General features: G+C 48.0%; 2 protein-coding genes across 4 annotated transcripts in view; both read left to right on the top strand.

The window, feature by feature from the left end:
* The first annotated feature begins 7,306 nt into the window (after window positions 1-7,306).
* On the top strand, window positions 7,307-9,698 carry LOC126044765 (histone H2A.Z). The gene is made up of 5 exons (XM_049814927.1): window positions 7,307-7,488; window positions 7,981-8,058; window positions 8,438-8,551; window positions 9,016-9,145; window positions 9,306-9,698. Exons 1-5 carry the CDS (start codon window positions 7,486-7,488, stop codon window positions 9,365-9,367), a joined length of 387 nt encoding a protein of 128 aa, XP_049670884.1. The 5' UTR covers window positions 7,307-7,485; the 3' UTR covers window positions 9,368-9,698.
* A 1,448-nt stretch (window positions 9,699-11,146) lies between these two features.
* DNAJB14 (DnaJ heat shock protein family (Hsp40) member B14) overlaps window positions 11,147-19,437 on the top strand; it is a 28,596-nt gene continuing 20,305 nt past the window's right edge. The window contains exons 1-4 of one of the 3 annotated variants that reach the window (XM_049814912.1): window positions 11,440-11,529; window positions 12,706-12,843; window positions 13,694-13,824; window positions 17,747-17,921. In XM_049814912.1, coding sequence (XP_049670869.1) covers window positions 17,764-17,921 — 158 coding nt within the window. In that variant the 5' untranslated portion in view covers window positions 11,440-11,529; window positions 12,706-12,843; window positions 13,694-13,824; window positions 17,747-17,763. Of the gene's footprint in view, window positions 11,530-12,705; window positions 12,844-13,693; window positions 13,825-17,746; window positions 17,922-19,437 lie in introns of all 3 variants that reach the window. The other 2 variants (XM_049814913.1, XM_049814911.1) reach the window with 2 other exon arrangements.

Genomic DNA, 19,437 nt, shown 5'->3' on the forward strand with positions numbered 1-19,437 from the left:
CAAAATTCAACAGGATTGGATTAATTTTTTTAAGCTAGAAAAGAGCTTACTTGTTAAAGGCAGAGCTGTATAATTATGCTTCTATTCATCGGCAGTAACTCCACCTAGTGACTTTTGGACACCAAATTCTGGTTTCCCTTCATATCTAAGAAAACACCTCTTTTTAACACAAGATCCCTAATGCATGTTGCCTTGCCTGCTCTGAAGTCCTAGCACAGGATCTTAACCGGGTGGCCGTCAGACAAGGTCCATCTCATGCGAAGTGCTGACCTTGCCTGGTTGCCTGACAGTAAAAATAAAATATTTTTCTTTCCAATTTTACAGCAAGATAAGTGGCGTGCTTTGGTTTTAAAGGCAACCCCACCCCCAAAGAACAAGGATACCTCTTGGCGGTGATGACTCAGGCTAATAACCTTACTGAAGAGGAAACCCTTCATACTCTTGTATTTTATTTCTTATGTTATGCTGCCACCATTGGGCCAATTTCATTTGCTCAGTCACAGCCCTGTTATGGTTGAAGAGATCCATCTTTATGCCCCTGGTCAAAGTGTGAACCATTTTCACAGTATATCAAATTTAATTGGACATTAATAGTCATACTGCAGGATCAATCACTTCCAAGTGCAAAACTCTGCATTAAGGAAACTAAAATAACTCAGAAACTTCTAAACGAGTCCAGAGCAGAAGGACCTTCACTGCAGCAAAGAGCCAGGAAGAGATGGAAGAAGGTGAGGAGTCTAATACCTACTTACCCTTCTCTTTTTTTAGCTACTATTATTAGAATTTAAAGATTGAAAAAAACCCAACCTCTCAAGGAGTCATTCTTCTTGGGAATGAGCCATCCTATAGCTGCAATCCCAAATTTTGGCAGAAGTAAGCTCCTGCGTTATTCTTACTGTTGTTTGTAAAGGCGTATTGGTAATAGTTATATTCATACTGACATCTTGCCTAGCTGTGTGAAATTGCTACTTTTCTCAATATAAAACAGACCCTGGGGCATGCAGTTCTTTGTTGCAGACAACTAAAAATGAGACCCTGTTGTTATTAATTATGCATTATTCAGTGAGGCCCATGCCAGGTGTGGTACAGAGTTTCATTCCAGTTGTGAGCTTGAGTTACTTCTCTACAAAAATAAACTTACACCACAAGGAAGAAGTAAACCAGGTTGCCAGTCTAGAAACAAATGATGGCTGTAGTAGCTGCCTCCTGCCAACAAAGAATTGGATCCCTTCTACCTGCAGCAACTTTGGCAAGGAAAGGACAAGCCCCCCAGTAAATTTTCTCTCTGCTCTTCCAAGGGGCAGGTGGCATTTCTATTTTCCGTTTCATCTTCACAGAACAAGTTGTGAAGAACCATTTCCAGCTCCTGCAGAGGAGCATTTTGATTGGAAACCTGGAACCAGCCATGTTCAGGAAAACACAATTTTCTTCCTGTTTGTTTTTCACATAAAGGATTTCTCTAATCAGACAGTTTCTCTTTCCCTCCTTGAGCATTGGCAAGGTCAGGGCTAGAAGCACTCAGATACTCCACTTCAGTTGAGAGGTTGATGTCAAGTGCTGGAAGAAGAACGGGTGACTGTGAGTGTAAAGAGTTAATAGGACAAAGTTGCTGTTTGGGAGAGCTGGTGTCCCACAGAGAAAAGAAAGGATTTTCTTTTCTTTTCAAAGGATTACACTGAAAGACAGATGTGAAACATTGCATTCATCCTTTCTCATTTGGTTTTTAACATTTACTACTCTCTGTTCCAATTAACTTAAATCTTTTAGTAAGCAAACTGGTTGAAGAAACACACAATTATTGAAAGAATTGTATAATATATATTACTGAAAGAATGAACCAAAATAAGACAAGCTCATAGCACACCGCCTGTTCAAATCAAACACAATGCCACCTAAGATGCAGACTCTTTACAGTCTAGGCTTAGTCTAGGAGTGATGGTAGTTTAAACAACAAGAAGCGATTAGCCCAAAAAGGTTTTTCCAAGTTGCTTTTTTAGGAAAAGAAATCGGTATAACCAAATTGCTACAACTGGTACAAGCCTATTTAATTACAACATCCTCTGGGCATAGGCATCACAGTGCAAATTAGATCCACCCTGAGAGTTCCCCAACTTGAACACAGTTGGAGTAGGTACTTGCATATGGCTTTATAGCACAACACAAATAAATGTTATTGCAGTTACTACGCTGAATGGAGCTCAAATATGGGTAACGGAGGATAGAGGCACGCAGCAACAAGAAGAGAGTGGGGGAGGATGAGTTTCTGTGTAAGGCGATGGGAAGGATGAGGGTAAGGAGTTCTGGCTGGCACCATCTCTGACAGGCTGGCATTTCATTTTGCCTAACTAGCTATAGCTTCCTTTTGCAGCTGGCTAAACAAGAACGAGATAAAAATCTATTCAGACTAGTCATTATGACACTATTAATAGCTGATACAAGAGCGTACAATGAACACCAGCGTAGATATAAGGGCAGTTTAAGTCTGTCTGAAATCAGTATGCAAGTGTTATCCGTAGATCTATTATGGAGACGTGCAAAGCTGTTTCCAGATACCAGATTAATAAACGTATCTGTTAAACCGAACAGTTGCATCCATTCATCACTATGCACAACACCACAGTGCAACCAGAGAGGATGTGATTTTCCTGAACCCAAACACAGCAGCCGGCAGAGAGACCCAGCTGAGCAGAACCCTGTTATTTGATAGAGGTCCTGCAAAAGGGCAGCAGGGAGGCCTTCCGCAAGGGGGGAGGACCCCAGGGGTAAATACAAGCTGTACTGTAATTGATCTCACCACAAAAATAGAGCCTAAATGAATGTAAGCAGTGGTTACAGACTTAAAAAAAAAAAAAAAAAGAACTGAATTACTCACCTAAGAGGGAGTTAGGTCACAGTTAGGCACAGTAAAGCCTCTGACTAAAAACTGTATACTAAAAACTAAGCTGCCTCTGCTTAGCTGTCACCTAAAAAAACCGAATTCTTCAAATGCCTTCTCCTGTGTGGCTTTGAAGTTTCCCAGATACTCAAATTTGCATCCCGGGAATACCATGGCAGGGCTGAGCATCTAGGTGTGTATCTCTCACATAAACTTGTTCAGGATCCAGAAACTGCCAAGTTACCTGAGGGACGTGATACAAAGAGCTTTCTGCAAGCGTTTCATCCATTAGTCTACTGATGAGGATGATCCCCACCACTTCTGCAGAAACTAAAATGCTGCATGAAACAAAGTCAAGAGAAAGTCCAAATAATACCGTGTTCATAGTCTAGTAGTTGGTGAGGGGTGAGAAGTGGTCCCTGCTTTAGAGAATGTGTCCATATTTTGGAGGCAAGTGAAAATGAGTGTTACGTGTCCAAGGAAATCATATGAAGTAGTAGAAAGAGTAGAAAGGAAAGCAGTACTACACTACACTTCTCCTAAGATGTTTTGAAAAAAGAACATAGCCAGGTGATTGAATGTCCCTCAGCTACAACCCTCCGTCTCCAAAGGGGAGGTAATTCTTACCTGGTTGCTCACACTGCAAGGCTGACTGCCCCTCAGCAAGGACCTGCACAAAGCCTGCTAAGGCAGGGCACAGCGCTCGGTCAGAGCTGGCAGGCGTACCACTGGCAAAGCTGTCCAGCTTCACGGGGTGGGTGTGAAGCGCCTGCGGTCCAGGAACACCATATCAGAGGCCTGTCCGTTGGATTGCGTGTAATGTACTACAACGGCAGGAGGTCAGTCACAAGATACATAACACAGGCAATGGTTTTGTACAAATACAACATCTTGTAATGGGAAGCATCAGAAAAACTCAATACTAATAAAGCAGTGGCGCAAAGGCTGGGTAATGATGCAAAGCCCTTCACCACTGCGGCCTTCAGAGATAATAAAAAGATACACCAGCATGCCTCGTCACGGAGACCACAGGGCATGAATACCATTACACAAGCCCGACTATCAGCAGTTCCCTTTCTAGACCCACTACATGACTACATCCTTCCTCACCAGGTTCCCCATAACCTTTCCTTTTAGAGGGATTTTTCACCTTCTTAAAGGGACCTATTAATGTTAATTGGACAAATGAAAGCCTGTTAGTCTGCTCTGCCCCCCTTGAAGCATATCTTCTTTCTCACCTGCAAGGTGGTTACATTATAAAAACTGTGTAAGACACTTGGGGGGTTAGGCTTCGGGTACTGGTTTCGTTCGGAAGATAGAGGTAGTTAAGTGCTCCCTGTGTGTATGTGGGATTGAGGTTGAGTTATTTGTGCTCACAGCTGGGTCTGAAGTTGCTTTGGGGTTGCTCCTGCTGCACCTAAGTTAGTTTTAATTTCTCTCATTAAATATCAGGGCAGGGGGGAGTTCAGGTTGTGCTTGTTAAAAAGGCTTGTTAGCTAGCGTAGGGTGATGTGAGGCTTAGTTTCATGTACTCTACCTGACATGTCCCTAACCTGATCTGTTTGGTAAATACATGTCCTTGCGTTAGCTTAACCTTCAGTGTTAGGCTGCCTTACCTGTGTAATCCCAGCTGTAAGCAGCCCTGAGCAGCTGAAAGCGTGCAGCCAAAGCAAGCTGTCGGGGAAGCTCACGTGGGAAGCGGGGAAGGTCTGTGGCAGGGATTATCTCCATCTGGTAGGAGACCTTTTTTGTTCTGCTTCCTAGAACTTCTGTGGACAGAAAACAGGGAGAAAAAAAAATCATTTTTTTTCCCTCCTACATCTCAAATGCTGTTCCCAGATGGTCCTATGGCCTGCAACTTGGCTTTTCTTCCCCGTAAGGAAAAGGGCAAATGGATCCTTGCTGTAGGCACTTTGGACAGAAATAATTTTTAAAATAGCAAGGCAAACGAAATCTTAACTTCTGCAGGCTTCTGTAAAATCTTGAGGTTTGTTTTTAAACTTTAAAAAAAAAAAACAAACAAGCCCTCTTCTTGCTTGCTGAAGGAGAACATAAACAACTAATGCTTCAAATAGACAGAGGCATCAGACAGTTACATAAAAGCAAACTGACAGATTCCTGCATGTAGGAGTGTCTGCTCTCAATTCGGTCCTGCCTCTCTGTGCTTGTGCCTGGAAGTAGGTCTCCCCACCCTGAAGCGGCAGCTAACACAAAATGCCTGAACTGAAACTCGGGTGTTGAAGGCATTGACGATGTGGCCTGAGGCTGTCTGGAGGCTCGAGCAAAGGGTCCTTTGTAATCAGGGGACCAAGTATTTGGGGTCAGCCGAAGGAGCAGAAGAGCTACAAAGTTTTAAATATTTACTACTTCATTGAACAGCTGGAAAGACCTTGAAGTGGAGCTCTAGGGATCAGCACATACCCTCCTTAGAGTTCTGAGTATTTTACTTGTTGTTGACCTGAGAAAAAGTGAAAAAGTTATGGCAAGGAGAGAATCCTCATGACAGATTTATGCCCTCAGCAATATCTCCCATTAAACGTCTGTCTGTAAGAGTACTCATCGTGCTTGGGACCCCTTCAATATCAAGGAAGAGGAAATACATGAACATCTAACGTGGCGGTTTTGTGATTAGATTGGTAAAGCACATGACAGATATAGTCTTCCCTGTAAAGAGCTATTCAGCCGTTGAAGGGCCAGGGTTTCTCCCTGGGTGCATCGCACACTCACAGATGAATGGGGTATCTCTCAGATAACAGAGATTTATGGTGTTCTGGAAGAGCACAATGAATTGTTACTTTTTTGGAGTTGAAGGAGGTGGTTTAACTGAGAACACCCCCAGCTGAGCTCTGAGGTTAAATGGCGAGCCTGCTTTTTTCCTGAAGTAGAAGTAATGATGCTGTACTGAAAATGGCACCTGAAAAAAAAAAAAAAAAAAAAAAAGGAAACCAAAACCCAACAGGGCTAAGGCTTCATTTCAGGGAAATACAGGCAGGGATTTGAAGTGCCCAAGCTGAGAAGATCTGCACTGCATTAATTAAATGTTTTATTTTGAACCAAATTAACGATGAACAGTTTTTAACCATAGCTGTGAAATATCCAGTGAGACAAATGGGTCTGAGGCAGGGTCACCCTTGGTAATCACGCATCTCTTGCATAAGATGGAGGTAAAAATAAAACCCGGTGCACGTGTGTGGAGTTGTTGGCCGCGCCGGCACCTCCCTGCCCCCAGCATCACGAAGAGCAGACGCGACTTCGTCCTCGTTCAAGGCACCGGGCGGCCTCGTGTCTCCGCTAACGCAGTGTAGGAGCTCCTCATCCCAAGCCCGGGACGTAATCTCCTTCAGGCCGCTTCTGAGGCGCCTCGTACGCCAAGTCAATTAACTTTATCGGGGAAGCCTTCAACCGGCAGACCCAAAGCAACTCGACTAAGGGGCGAGGCAGAGCTAGGCTCGGTACAGGCGCGGGACCTGGCAATAAATAACCCCTAATAAACGAGCCGGGGCGCTCGGTGACTTCGGGCGCCCACCTCTGCCGCCGGCCACCCCACCGCGCCCCGACACCCCATCCCCTGCCCGGGCAGCAGCGGCGGCCGACGCCGTCTTGCCCCGAAGCGGCAGCCGGGTCTCTCCCCCTCCGCAAGGCCCTGTGCGGGTGGGGGGAGGCCGGCGGGAGCCCGTCCCTCACGCCTCGGGTGAGGGGAGGCGAGTGGGGCCCGGCCGGCGGCGGGCGCGCAGGGCCGTGGGGCTGAGGGGGGGCCGGCACGGCGGCCTGCGGCCACGAGCGGGCGGCTGCCCCGGCTCCCAGCGCGCTCCAGGTTTTTCATTTCATTTTATTTTCTTTTATTTTCAGTCAGACTTTAGCTCTCAGAGGGCGAGACTCGTGAAGAGACTCCCCCGCCCGGCAGCAGCCGGCACGCCCGAAAGCCCGCCCTGATCGCGGCCGGCCGGACCCGCCCGGCGGGCGGCCCGCTCCTCCGCGGGAGACGCGACGTTCCGCGCCACCCCAGGCACCGCCCGCACCGCGGGAGCGCGTCCCCGGGCCGGGACGAGCGGGGACTGCGCCTCCGTTCCCGTGAAACAACGGCGGAGGGCGGAAGAGGGGGGGGGGGGGGGTCCGGGCCTGGCAGTTCGACCGGGGGACGCCAGGCGGAGCCCTGGCGTCGGCTCGGCGGCAGGCCGCGGCCGCCGCAGCCGGGGCAGGCGGAGCCTTCCGCCCTGGGGGCCGCCGCCGCCGCCCGGGCCGCCGCCCCCTCCCTCGCCGCTCTGACGGGCCATCAGCGCCCCGCCCGCCCCGCCGGGCGCCTGTCCTTTTAAAGGGGGGCGGGGCCGCTCCCGCACTCCGCATCGCGAGGCTGGCACCTCCCCGCCCCGCCATTGGTTGTCGCTGGGGCAGAGCGGCCCGCCCCCGCCCGCAGCCATTGGCTAGGGGCGAGGCTGGGGTTCCCGGATGCAGGCACGTTCGGCCGTTATAAAGCGCCGGGGGAAGGCGGGAGCGGACGCAGTTTGAATCGCGGCGGGTCGGGACGGGTCGGTGTTGTCGCCCGGGTTCCGTGTGTGCGGGACGCTCTCCTCCTCTGTCTGCCCCTGCGCGGCGCTGCGGTCCGGTTCGCCATGGTGAGGAGCCGCGGGGGGGCCGCTGGGGTGGGGGCGGCGGGCGGGCGGCCGCGCTGCCGGGGGCTGGCAGGGGATCGAGCTGATGCGGCCGTTGGCGTGAGGTGGGGGCGCGCGCGGGGGAGGGGAGCGCGGGCGGCGCGCGCCGGTGGGCGCGTTACCTGCCGGTAGGCGGCGGCGGCGACTGGGGGGGGGGGGGAGGGAGGGAGGAGGGGGGGGGGGTTGGTTCGCACGCGCACTAGTGCGGCCGGGGAGAGGGCGTGGCGGCCGCGCATGCGCCCCTGGAGCGGCCTGTGCCGCTAGGTGTAGCGGGCGGCGCGCAGGCGCCTTGCGGTCGCGCGTGCCGCGCTGCGGGAGGGAGGGGTGGGAGAGGAGGAGGAGGAGGGGAGCGCATGCGCCGCGCTGGCGGCGCGGGCCCTTGGCCGCCGTCCCTGGCAGGTACGGTGTCCGAGGGGGGACGGCGGGCGCGGCAGCTCTCACGCATCTCTTCGGTAGGCTGGTGGTAAAGCTGGGAAGGACTCCGGAAAGACCAAGACCAAAGCAGTGTCCCGTTCTCAACGGGCTGGATTGCAGGTGAGCGGAGACTGGGGCATGGGTTGGCCTTCCATCTCGTGGTTGGTTGTGCCTTGTGAAACCAGCACGGTCTGCCGTACAGAGTGGTGTGAGGATCTGTTTGATACTGTTAGTGTCTGGTGTGACTATTTTTAGACCTTTTGCACGTCTGTGTGGGAGGGAAGAGAATTTCCTTGTGGCTGTCGCTACTGCTTGCGGTTAGAATTGTGAAGTTGCTGATGTGAACTTGGCATACGGTGTCCTTAGCTGGATTCTGAAGCGTTGAAATATAGTCCGTGCTTCTGCCATCGGGATTCTGTTGCCCAGCATGTGGTTTAGAGTAGCGGCTTTCTTTTTCTGTCTGTCGTCACAGCCTAGTCATACTTCTGTTGTTTTCTAGTTCCCTGTTGGCCGCATCCACAGGCACCTGAAGTCTAGGACTACCAGCCATGGGCGTGTAGGAGCCACAGCTGCTGTGTATAGCGCCGCAATCCTGGAGTACTTGACAGCTGAGGTAATGCTCCTGCAATGGGGTGCAAGCAAGTTGGTCAACTCCAAAAGGGTGCGATGACCAGAGCCTGCTGTATTTTGCCCATTTGGACTGGGCTGTGAACTCCTCGCTTGCTTTGAGCCAGTTTTAAGCGCGTGCCTCATCAGGAGACCATGAAACACAGATGGGACATTTTGCTCCGCATTTTGTGCAGATCAAAGCGCTGTGACTTATAGGACAGATGGAAGTGTGAAGTATTTTGTGAAATGTGCTATTACAGTGTGTCCTATCTGCTCTAAAACACTTACTCTGTTCTTGGGGAAAACTAAATGTAGAGCTGCAAACGAAGGAACCCTTTCAAAAGAGGCACTGTTTGCCGTCTTGGTGTCACTAATAGCGTATTTGGCATAGAGAATAAAATAGCTGAGGCCATGCAGTTGGTTTCACTTGATTTGTGTAACTCGGTTTAAAAGTTGTCTTGTCCTCAGGTTCTTGAGCTGGCTGGAAATGCATCCAAAGACTTAAAGGTGAAACGTATCACTCCCCGTCACTTGCAGCTTGCAATTAGAGGAGATGAAGAATTGGATTCTCTCATTAAGGCAACAATTGCTGGTGGTGGTATGTAAATTGCTTGCTGACTGTTGTAAATTGCTTGATGAGCTGGGTGGCAGGAACTTGAATAGACTAGAGGTTGCTTAATGCTGTTTTATTTGAAGTGCAAAGTTTAGGAGAACTGTTGAAGAGAAATAACATGGTCTTAATTGTTGCTCTTTCTTAGGTGTAATACCGCATATCCACAAGTCTCTCATTGGAAAGAAAGGACAACAGAAAACTGTCTAAAGGATACCAGGATTCCTTGTTATCTCAGGACTCTAAGTACTTAATTGTCCAGTGTTGGTGATTCCAGTGGACTGTATCTGTGAAACACGATTTTGCCTTTTTGTAACTTTGAGAAGCTAAAGCTCCCTTGAGCTTTCTAACAAACCAAATTTCTGCATTGAAGTCTTAACCGTATTTAAGTGTTACCATGGCTTCAAAGAAGCTATTGTATTTGTAGTGGGTTTTGATTGAGCTGACTGTTTTTAGATTGGTTTAAGTAAAGGAAATGTTTGGTTTTGTACAGACTTTTCATCCACTAGAGTGGAAATATTCAATAAATGTTATATCAAGACTGATTGTCTCTTGTCCACTAACTGAAAAATACTTGGTCTCAACTATGCAGCTCTCAACGAATGATTCCAAGAACATGCAGCTCTGACAATCCTGTCAGCTCTCCTTGCGGTGTCTGGAAAGGAGGTCCTAGAACACTGCACTTGGTAAATACCACTGGGTGAAAGGCCTGGGGGTTTTATCCCACAAAGTTACATTCTTGCAAAGGGAGCCGGCAGTGTGGGGTGGCAGTTGCCTTTGGCAGGGCGGGTGTAAGGCTGCTGCTGCTGCTTGGGGCCAGTTGCTTTGATGTCGCCCTTCACAGGGCAAAGGGGTCTGTCATGGAGGAGGAAGAAGGTAAGCTGGGTGAATGCTGGAAATCCACAACTTCAGTTGATTTTTTTTTTTCTTTATGGTAGAGCCTGACCCCTCTCACTCTGTCATCTTGTAAGAGACCAGGGAGGGATGCCCACAAGGCAGGGGCTGTACTGCAGCAGCCTCTGCTGGTGCTTGGTTGTGTGAGCTTTGGGGAAGAGTCTAAAACCTGCTTCCAAGGCAGCAGTCAAATAGCTCTGTCTTTGGTGTCACTTCTTCACAGGCGGGCTTTACCTCTTCTTGGTTGCAGGGATCCGAACTGGAAAGCGCTTGCTTTCTGTTGGTCTGAGGGTGGTGATGAGTGTCCAAACTACGCAATTAAGAGTTTAAGGGTGAAGAGTTAAAGTTACGGCTTTAACTTCTACTGTGCAGTAGCACCCTCAGCAGCAGCAGAGGAAAAGGGGTTCCGATCACCTCTCCCTCAGCTGTGCTCCAGCTTTCCGAGTTCAAGACCGCTTCCTGGGGCTGGGGGCAGTGAGCTCCGTGCCTTCCAGAACTGCTGCTCCAGCAGGGAACGACTTCAACTAAAGAGCCTTCTGCAGTGAACAGGCTCTTCTGCTTCTGTAACACCTTTCGGGTGAAATCTCTGCTGCAGTGCTGTAGCGGGAAGGTGTTGACCTAGATTGTAGAGGTTGGTTAGACCGGTATTAACCGCGCTCGTCCTCCGGAGCTGGCGCGGGCGCCTTCTCCCCGGGAGGGCGGTCCTGGGCAGGGTCTGATCGCTAACGCCAGCGAGCAGTTACAAGGTGCCGACAGGTGCCTTAGCGCATAGCTCATGCACCGTAGCGAATGGCAACGCGCGGGCTCCTCTCGCCTCTGTACGGTCTCCGCAAGGGCCGCGGCGCTCCCCGGGCCGCAGTGCAGCGGTAGCACGCAGCCGCCCGCCCGGTACTTTTCCATCGCAGCCGGCTCCTTCGGGCCGCTGCCAGGCGGCGGCGGGGGCCTGCGGGCGAGCGGCGGCGCTCCCCACGGGGACGAGCCCGGCTACGGCGCGGCCCCTCGCCGGGGCAGCAGCCGGAGCCCCGGGGCTGGCAGGGGGGGCGGGACGCTCGTTGAGCCCCGGCGGCGGCCGCGCATGCGCGGGGGCGCCCCGGAAGCAGGCGGCGGGCCGGGCTGGCTGCCGGGGCCGAGCGCCGCGCTGGGGCTGCGGGTACCGCCGGCGCGGCGCGGCGCGGCGGGATGAGCCTTGCGGAGTGAGGGCAGCCCCCGCCCGCCGCCCTCCTGCCCGCTCCGCTCCGCTCCTCTCCGCCCCTCTCCGCCCCTCTCCGCCTCGCCCGGCTCCGCTCTGGCTTCAGGCCCCTTCTCTCTGCGCTGCGGCGGGCGGAGGCGGCGGAAGGAGAAGCCCATGGAGGGGAACCGGGACGAGGCCGAGAAGTGCATCGGGATCGCGCGGGAGGCGCTGGAGGCCGGCAACCGCGACCGCGCCCTCCGCTTCCTCGGCAAGGCCCAGAAGCTCTACCCGACCGAGACGGCCCGAGGTGAAGCCCGGCCCCCTCCCCGCGCCCGGCGCCCCGCCGGCCCTGCTGCCGCGGCCGTCCCTCCTCCCCTCCGCCGCTCCTCCGCTGCCCTGCCCCGTCGGGACGAGGGGGACCGCGGGGCCGGCCGGCGGGCGGCGGGGGGCTCTCCTCATACCCCGGGGGGGCTCTCCTCCTCTCCTCATACCCCGAGGGGGCTCTCCTCCTCTCCTCACACCCCGGGGGGGCTCTCCTCCTCTCCTCACACCCCGGGGGGGCTCTCCTCCTCTCCTCACACCCCGGGGGGCCTCTTAGCCCGCGCGGCCGGGCGCCGCAGGCTGAGGCGCTGAGGCGCTGAGGCGAGGGGGAGCCGGCGGTGCGTTCTCTGCGCCGTGCCGGGACGACGCTGCTCCTAAACCAGCCCGGGCTGGGGTCTCCCGGCGGCGTGCGTTGGGGAAGAAAAGGCCGAAGCGGTGGGGTGATGGAAGCGCCCCGGAGGAGCGCTTAGGGCAGGTGCACTTCCACCGCCGGGCTGTGCCTCTGGCGTCGGGCGGTGGGGAGGAGCGGGGTTGCCTGGGGCCCCCCCTCCCAGAGGGGTTCGCTCTGGGCCAGCCCGACTCCTCGCCTGCTTTTCCCCTCTCCCCTTGGCTGCCCACGGCAGCGTAGCCGCACAGGCTAGGCTTAGACCCGATTAACAGCCAGCAGGACACCTCGGGCCCCAGGCCGAGACAGGCTGGGTTGGCTTCTCTTCTGTCACTGTGAATTACCCCCCTCGCTAACAGCTTGCAGTAAGAGCTGCTGCTCCAGACTGGGCAGCGCCTTCATGCTCTAATTTACCTTTGATTTAGGTTTTCTTGGTTTCGTTTCCCTTTTGATCGTACAGTAGCTACGTAGGAATTGCACACGGGTTTCACTTTCTTAGAGGAAATGGGATCAAGCGGTGGCTCCCCCCGTGGCTTAACTGGCTCTTCAGACACTTGAGTGCTAAAACCTGAAAAATAATTGGCGTCTTTCTAGCAAAAGGTGTTTAGAAATTATTTTTTAAAAGGAGCAATAGTAAGGTTTCAGTGTATGCAGAGCCGTTACCTGTCGTGGAGCCTCGGTCACACAGTGTCAGAAGTCAGCTTGAAATACCTTCGAACGCAGCAGTGACTTGTTGCGTTTCTCTGATTCTCACTTACATTGTCTGTGCCGTGGAAGGAATACGAAAGTCTTCAGGGCTCTGTGCTGACCTAAAGGCCTCAGCATTTGCCATTTTTGGAACATGACTTTGGAGTGAAATCCTGACTGGAAGTGTTCTGCGCTGTCTTTTATTCTGTAGTGAAGCCTTTAAGTCAGGTGAGCAGATCCAGTGAATGTTTTTTGGCCTCTCTTATCTCCTGACTGCTTTTTATATGCAAACAATAAACGAAGGTCTCATCAGTGCTTTTCTTTTTTATAGTAAATAGGGTTTTTGTGTGGTGGTGTTTTGTTTTTTTTTTTTTTTCTCTCCTGCAAGACAGGATGGATGTTGCTGATAAATCACCTGGAAGAAGGTAACCGTTGCTTTGGATCAAGAACGTGGCACTGTTTATAGTCTTGCTACATGACGTACCTCTCTGAAATAAAAACAAGCAGAAGTTTGCCATATTCCCCTAAATTTCTGTGGCTTGAGAAGATAACGTGCGTGAAAATACTTTCAGCTTTTTGGAAGCTGTGTTGGTCAGGAGGCAGGAAGGCTGAGGGTTTCAATTCAGCTTCTTCCACCAAAGAGAGTCAACAACCTTGTCTGCTTCACGTAGCTTATTACCATCTAATATCTCCAAGAGTTACAGTAGCTTTCGGGGAAAAAAGAAAATCTCCATCTGATTTATGGTTTGAGTGTTTGGGTTTGGTTGTGTGTTGTTGTTTTTTTTTTAAGTAGGACTCCTACTACAAAACCACCATTGTAAAGTATTCAGCGCAAGAAATAGATGGCTAATTAGGCTATTGTCTGTAGGACACTTGTTTTATTCACTGTGGAAATTAGCAAAGTGTGTCACAAATGAGGTACAGATCTGGTGAAAAGATGGTCTTGTGGTAGTGGACTGTGATCTGGGGAACTGTGTACTGAAACTAAATGCTTCACAGAATTTCTCTGTGATGTTAAATAAGTCACTTCACTCTGTTTCCATTAGTGACGGCTAATTGTTTGTGCTTCATTTTTCAGGTATTCAGCTTGAAACAAGGGCCTGATTTGTGGAACTGGTGGGCAGTTAAAGCTCCATCTGAAGCTAATGAGAATTGCAGATGCCCTAATACCACTGAAAAAAATCAGGCCCTAGGCCTGATTTGAACTAGGTACTTAGAAATTAGGGGACTCTGTAAACTTGTAATATCCCTGTGCTTCAGTTTTCTAGCTGTGGAGGTTGGTAATTGTTTTCAACTCATCCCATTTCCTCCCAAAACAACATCAACTCATTCAAATTTATATATTTTTTTTAAGTTTTTGAGGCACTTAAATAGCCTTGTTAAAAGTGCAGTAAGCTGCAAGGACACACAGAATGTCCTTTTTTCAGGACAGGAACTGGAAGTTGTGCAATAAATTAGAACTGGCATTTTACACTGACTAAGAACAAACAAAATGACTGCTTCGTTATCTCTTTGTAATCTTTTAGATAAAGCAGGAGGGTCCACTTGAAAAAAAAAAAAAGTAATTCATTACATAATTAAAAGTGTGTCAGCATATAGCGAAGAGAAGGAAACAGTTACGGTTTTGTGAGCTCTCTTAGTTCTAACACAAATTCTTATTTTACAGTCATAATGTGTTGGGTTTATATGGTGATAGGACAATATGGTGCAGCCCCAGGTGTTACTGCGCTCACTTGTTTTCTCTTCGGGGTATGTATTAGAAGGTAGTTCATACTAATTTCTCACTGAAGTCACAGATTCTTCATAGGTTGTATCTGTAGTATCATTTTGAGAACAATTGCCCACCATTTCACAAATAATGTTCCATTAGTGATAAAAGCAATGAGAACAGTAGCACTGAATATTTTACTGATGGGAGCTTCCTCCTCCTGATGTTATAGCGGATTATAAATGGACAGAGAGCAGGTTTTAACTATTGTCTCTAAAACAATACTATGTGTGGTTTGGTTTTGGCAACACTTGCATTTAAAGTGCATTCAGCACTAGTTCAGTCATCAGTGAAGTTTAGTTTTGCTAAACAAAGCTTCTGCCTGAAATACGCTGACTGCGGCAGTGCTATTTTAAGGCTTTACTAGTGTGAAGTGTAAGGTCAGTGCTTATTTAATGATAGTTAGATAATGACTTCATAGTAGCAGTGTTCATGTTGACGTCACTCTGCTAGAAAATTGTTTTACAATTCGGCTGTTCAAAATATTGTTTGATGATGACTTTTGCTAATGATTAATTTTGCAGCTGAATGGAAACTAATCGTTTGTCTGGAAAGGATTTGTAAGAGTGGATTTAAAGATAACAAAGGACAAGATCTCCTTTTCAAACTTAGGTGCCATTCTGTTTGGAGTTGACAGCAGAAAATGATGTTAAGGACAACTTTATTTTTCACTGCTTAAGATTTTCTTGCACTATTTCTGATGCTGTCTTTAAAAACAAACTTTCCAGGCGTACGTGAGCTTAATTTTTTAGGCTGTTGCATTAGTACAAATTCTGAATTAAACAGTTCTTCCATTAGTGAAAGTAGGGGTCATGTTCAATGCATAATGGAATCAAATGCAGTGCAAGGAGCTTTCATTCAGCAGCAGGTAACAGTACACACAAGAGAGCCTTCAGACACATTTGGAGATAAGATTCGTTGCCTTACCTGCTAACAAAATAAGTCTTCGGTTCCTTGTATGTCCTATTTTAAAATACCTAGATACACAGTGAAAGTTTTCTTTAATACACTCTTAGTACTACAGTTCTAACAGCCTGTTTTATCACCAGCAGTTCATGGAAGAGTCAAAGTTGTTTCTGAATATCTGAACTGTATCTTCTATTTGAAGAAGACAATGGCCCCAGACCCATTGTATGGTTTTCTTTTTCAACGTAGAAGAATAGTATGCTCATATATGCTGTGTCCTGCTATTTTAAGAATTTAACACTTAGGAATTTGAAAATTTTTCTTTTTTTTTTGCAAGCGTCCTGCATTGTCTTCTCAGCCATGCAGCTCCATTATGGGGATGGGAGGTCTGAGAAGGTGATTAGGAAGTAGTAATGTTGAAAGCATAGTGCAGCCAAACCAATTCATGAAAAGTCTTACCAGCTAAACTTGCTGTGAAGAGACACTGGGCATTAAAAATGCAAACCGTTGTCTATACCTGCATTTCTACCCTTAGTGCTACTACTGATTTTGCACAAGCATTAGTGCAGGGATAGGGAATTTCTAGAGCAATACTACTATAAAGGCAGGATTTGCAAAACTGTTGAGTAAGCATTATTTCTAGAGCGTGAGTCAGGGTGACACGTTCTGTAGGATCCCATGTGATAGCGTTATTAAATATCAGACATCATGGGATAGAAAAAGAATAATTTGGTTTTCTGTTATCACTTGTCTGGAGCACATCTGGACTGAAAATGCTTCATTCTGAGGGCACTGTCTGTTCAAATCTCTATTCTTGGTTAGTTCTTAGCCTGTAGACACAGTCACTTCGTTGGAGTTGTTATTACTTCATTTACCTCAGAACTCTAAATGTTGTAACAAATGATATTGGAATAAACTATTGCAAATATTTGGATGTGTGCTTCAGTTATAATCCATAATGCAACTATAGCTCACCTGTTTTCAAGAACATCATTTCATTCATAGTGAAAACATCCCCTCAGTATGCAATTTGGCATCTGAATGTTAGTCGCTTCTTTATTTCTGCAGTAAAAAGCCTGATCTGATCAATTGATGAGTCTTGCTGAGGGAGGTATGAGTACAGGACTGGCACTGAAGTCAGCTGACTTTCTTGTTCAGGCCAAGTATAGCTATTCATCTGCAGTACTTCAGACTGCTGTGGCCAGTGGGTAGTAAGTGAATTAGTAAGTAAAAGCAAAACTAGAGAGTTTTAAGAAGCGCATCTTAGGGAAGTGGTTCTTCTCCTTTTAAACAAATCTATGCTTTCTTTTGTTTTCCTGTGCTTCTGTGAGATACAAGCTATGATGTGTAGGATCCCAGTTTGCTGCTGCTCTAAGAGGGACCATGCTAGTCAGAAGAGAAATTTTTAAATTAGGTTTAGGAGAAAATCCTTAGGTTTCTTCTGACTAGCTTCTAGAAGAAAATGGTTTTTAACAGTAAAGCTGTAACATGCTTTCACAGTAAGTGGGACGTTTTTCTTCGGGAATTTTTATTAGGGCATTTTTTGTGCAAATAGTAACTCTCAGTTGTTTATGAAACAAATTTGGTCTGTGTAGTTTGCCGTCTTGCTCTGAAGAGATCTCTTTTCAGGAAAGATAGACTATTTATAATCTTTGTTCTACATTATGCTTTGTGTGCAGTCCCTTAAGTTAGAATGGTACTATTTCTGATTTTTTGGTGAGATGCATGTCCCCAAAAACCAGGCTTATGTCCAGAAAGGAAAAGGAAGACTTAATGCCTGCTGATTTATTAAAACTGCTAAATTTGAGATCTGTTGGAACACGGAAGGAATGAGGATTTCAAGATCTAGCAAAAGCATGCTGGTTTTCAAGGCTGAGGTCTCAAGAGTTGGGTATAGTTGCCTGGTCCTGACTTATTTGTGGCATTTTAACAGTAGTTTGAATTTCAGCTGGCATTGCCTGGAGGGGGTATAGAGCATCAGTTTGTGGCCGCTAATGGTTCAGGTTACAAATAGGCATGTACTGTAGCATCTGAAATGTGCTGGAGATGGGGTTGGTGTCTGTATGGAATAATTTGCAAGTTCTTTAGAGTGTTAGGTTAGTTCCTCTTTTCGATTTACAGTTGCTTATTCAGGTATTCTGATGCTTGGGTTCAGTGCCTCTAACAACCACCTAGAAGTAAAGGACCAGGACAAATTCTCTCCAGTATTAGATTACCTTGGCAGAGGTAGAGAGGAGTCCAGTCACTAATTTTGAAACACTTTTCCATAGTTTTGCCACAAAAAGCAGTTGCTAGACTTGTTTCAGAAACGTTTGTGGTACAAAGTGATGATCAATAAGGAAGGAGGATGTAGCAGCTAGTCTTTTTTTAATGTGGTGCTCCCATTTAAGATACTTGAGAGCCCCGACTTAATTGCTAATGCCTATAATGATACTATGATATACTATTGTTTTATAGTTTTGTTGGAAGCTATTATGAAGAATGGAAGTACTGCTGGGGGAGGCGCTTACTGCCGAAAACCAGCCAGTAGCAATGATCAAAGTAAGCCCAATAGCACGAAGGAGAGCAATGCATCTGCTGCAGGTGAAAGTGGAAAAGGCTACACCAAAGACCAAATGGAAGGAGTATTCAGGTATGGCCTTGCTTAAATACATCACTGCTTTTCATTCTGTGTGTTATGTACTTATGCTTTCAGCTCTAGCATCTGTTGCTTCTTGCAACAGAAAATTCAGGGTTAGCTGAGAGGGGTTACTTGTACTGAACTGTGACTAAAAGGTGGAGGAGAGTTTTGCTGTGTTTAAACACAGCATGAGACACTGTCACTTTCTGTGAGAAAGATGATACTCTTCTTTTTAAACCATCAAGGTTACTTTATAAAAAGATAATACTTAAAATAGTTATTAAGTAGATCTCATGGTAAGTGGAAGAAGTGATGAAAATTCTATAGTACAACTTGCAGGGCAGTGTTTCTGTCCTTAAATATTTTTACACTTGAGATACATGCTCACTCCTAAAGTTTATTTTCAAGCTAATCCTGTGGTACAGGCTGGTCTTAGACAAGTGTTAAAACTATTTCATTCTGGAAGTACAGGTATCTGAGAAGCACTGAAGCACATAGTCTAAGTTGCATTATAAACTCTGTCTGGACTTCATGCAGCATGATAGTATTAAGATGGGGCGACATCAGGAAAGGAGAATGTGTGAAAAGAAACAAAGATGAATAAAAATGTCCTTTTGAGGCGAGTAACTCTTAAGTCACGTTATCATTACGCACTTGTTGGCTGTAGGAGTGAGAAAAATATTTTTTGATATGTGCCCTGATTTCTGCTAAAGAAACATGGATACAGCCACTGTAAAATTGAACACCTCAAAACCCACTAGATAAGCCTAGCCCAGATACTTTAAAGGGAGCTGAAAGAAGGGAGATCAAGAGGTCCTTCTCTCCTAGTTTGTGTAGATCAGCTGAACTGTTGTGCAGAACAGAAATTTGTGTGACTTATTTTATTTCTTTTTGTGTGTGTGTGTGTGAAATGTATGTTGCTGTTGATATTTTCTTGGGATCTCGTCCTGAAGTTCAATAATCTGTTCAGCTGTGCTAACGGTGAGGAAAAAGTAGCTTTTCTTTTTTGATACAGCAGCTCTGCATTCAGGCAGGTAGACAGCAGCATCTCTGTTCATGGTGTCATAGTTTAGCCCCCACTGGCAGCTAAGCCCCACACAGCTGCTTGCTTGCTCCCATCCAGGTGGGATGGAGGAGAGAATCAGAAGAGTAAAAATGAGAAAAAATGTGGGCTGAGATAGAGACAGTTTAGTGGGTAAAGCAAAAGCCACACACACAAGCAAAGCAAAACAAGGAATTCATTCACCACTTCCCATGGGCAGGCAGGTGTTCAGCCATCTCCAGGAAAGCGGGGCTCCATCACGTGTAACAGTTGCTTGGGAAGACAAATGCCATCGCTCTGAACATCCCCCCCTTCCTCCTTCTTCCCCCAGCTTTATCCACTGAGCACAATGTCATATGGTCTGGAATATCAGCTTTGGTCAGTTGGGGTCAGCTGTCCCAGCTGTGTCGCCTCCCAACTTCTTGTGCCCCCCCCCCCAGCCTCCTCGCTGGTGGAGTGAGGTGAGAAGCAGAAAAGGCCTTGGCT

Source organism: Accipiter gentilis, chromosome 12 (assembly GCF_929443795.1).
Source record: "Accipiter gentilis chromosome 12, bAccGen1.1, whole genome shotgun sequence".
Lineage (NCBI taxonomy): Eukaryota > Metazoa > Chordata > Aves > Accipitriformes > Accipitridae > Astur > Astur gentilis.

What these genes read in the sequence shown, in the direction of transcription:
- LOC126044765 (XM_049814927.1), top strand. An exon ending in TGGAGTACTTGACAGCTGAG is followed by an intron (nt 8,552 to 9,015) that starts GTAATGCTCCTG and finishes TCTTGTCCTCAG; the next exon opens with GTTCTTGAGCTGGCTGGAAA. An exon ending in GGCAACAATTGCTGGTGGTG is followed by an intron (nt 9,146 to 9,305) that starts GTATGTAAATTG and finishes GCTCTTTCTTAG; the next exon opens with GTGTAATACCGCATATCCAC.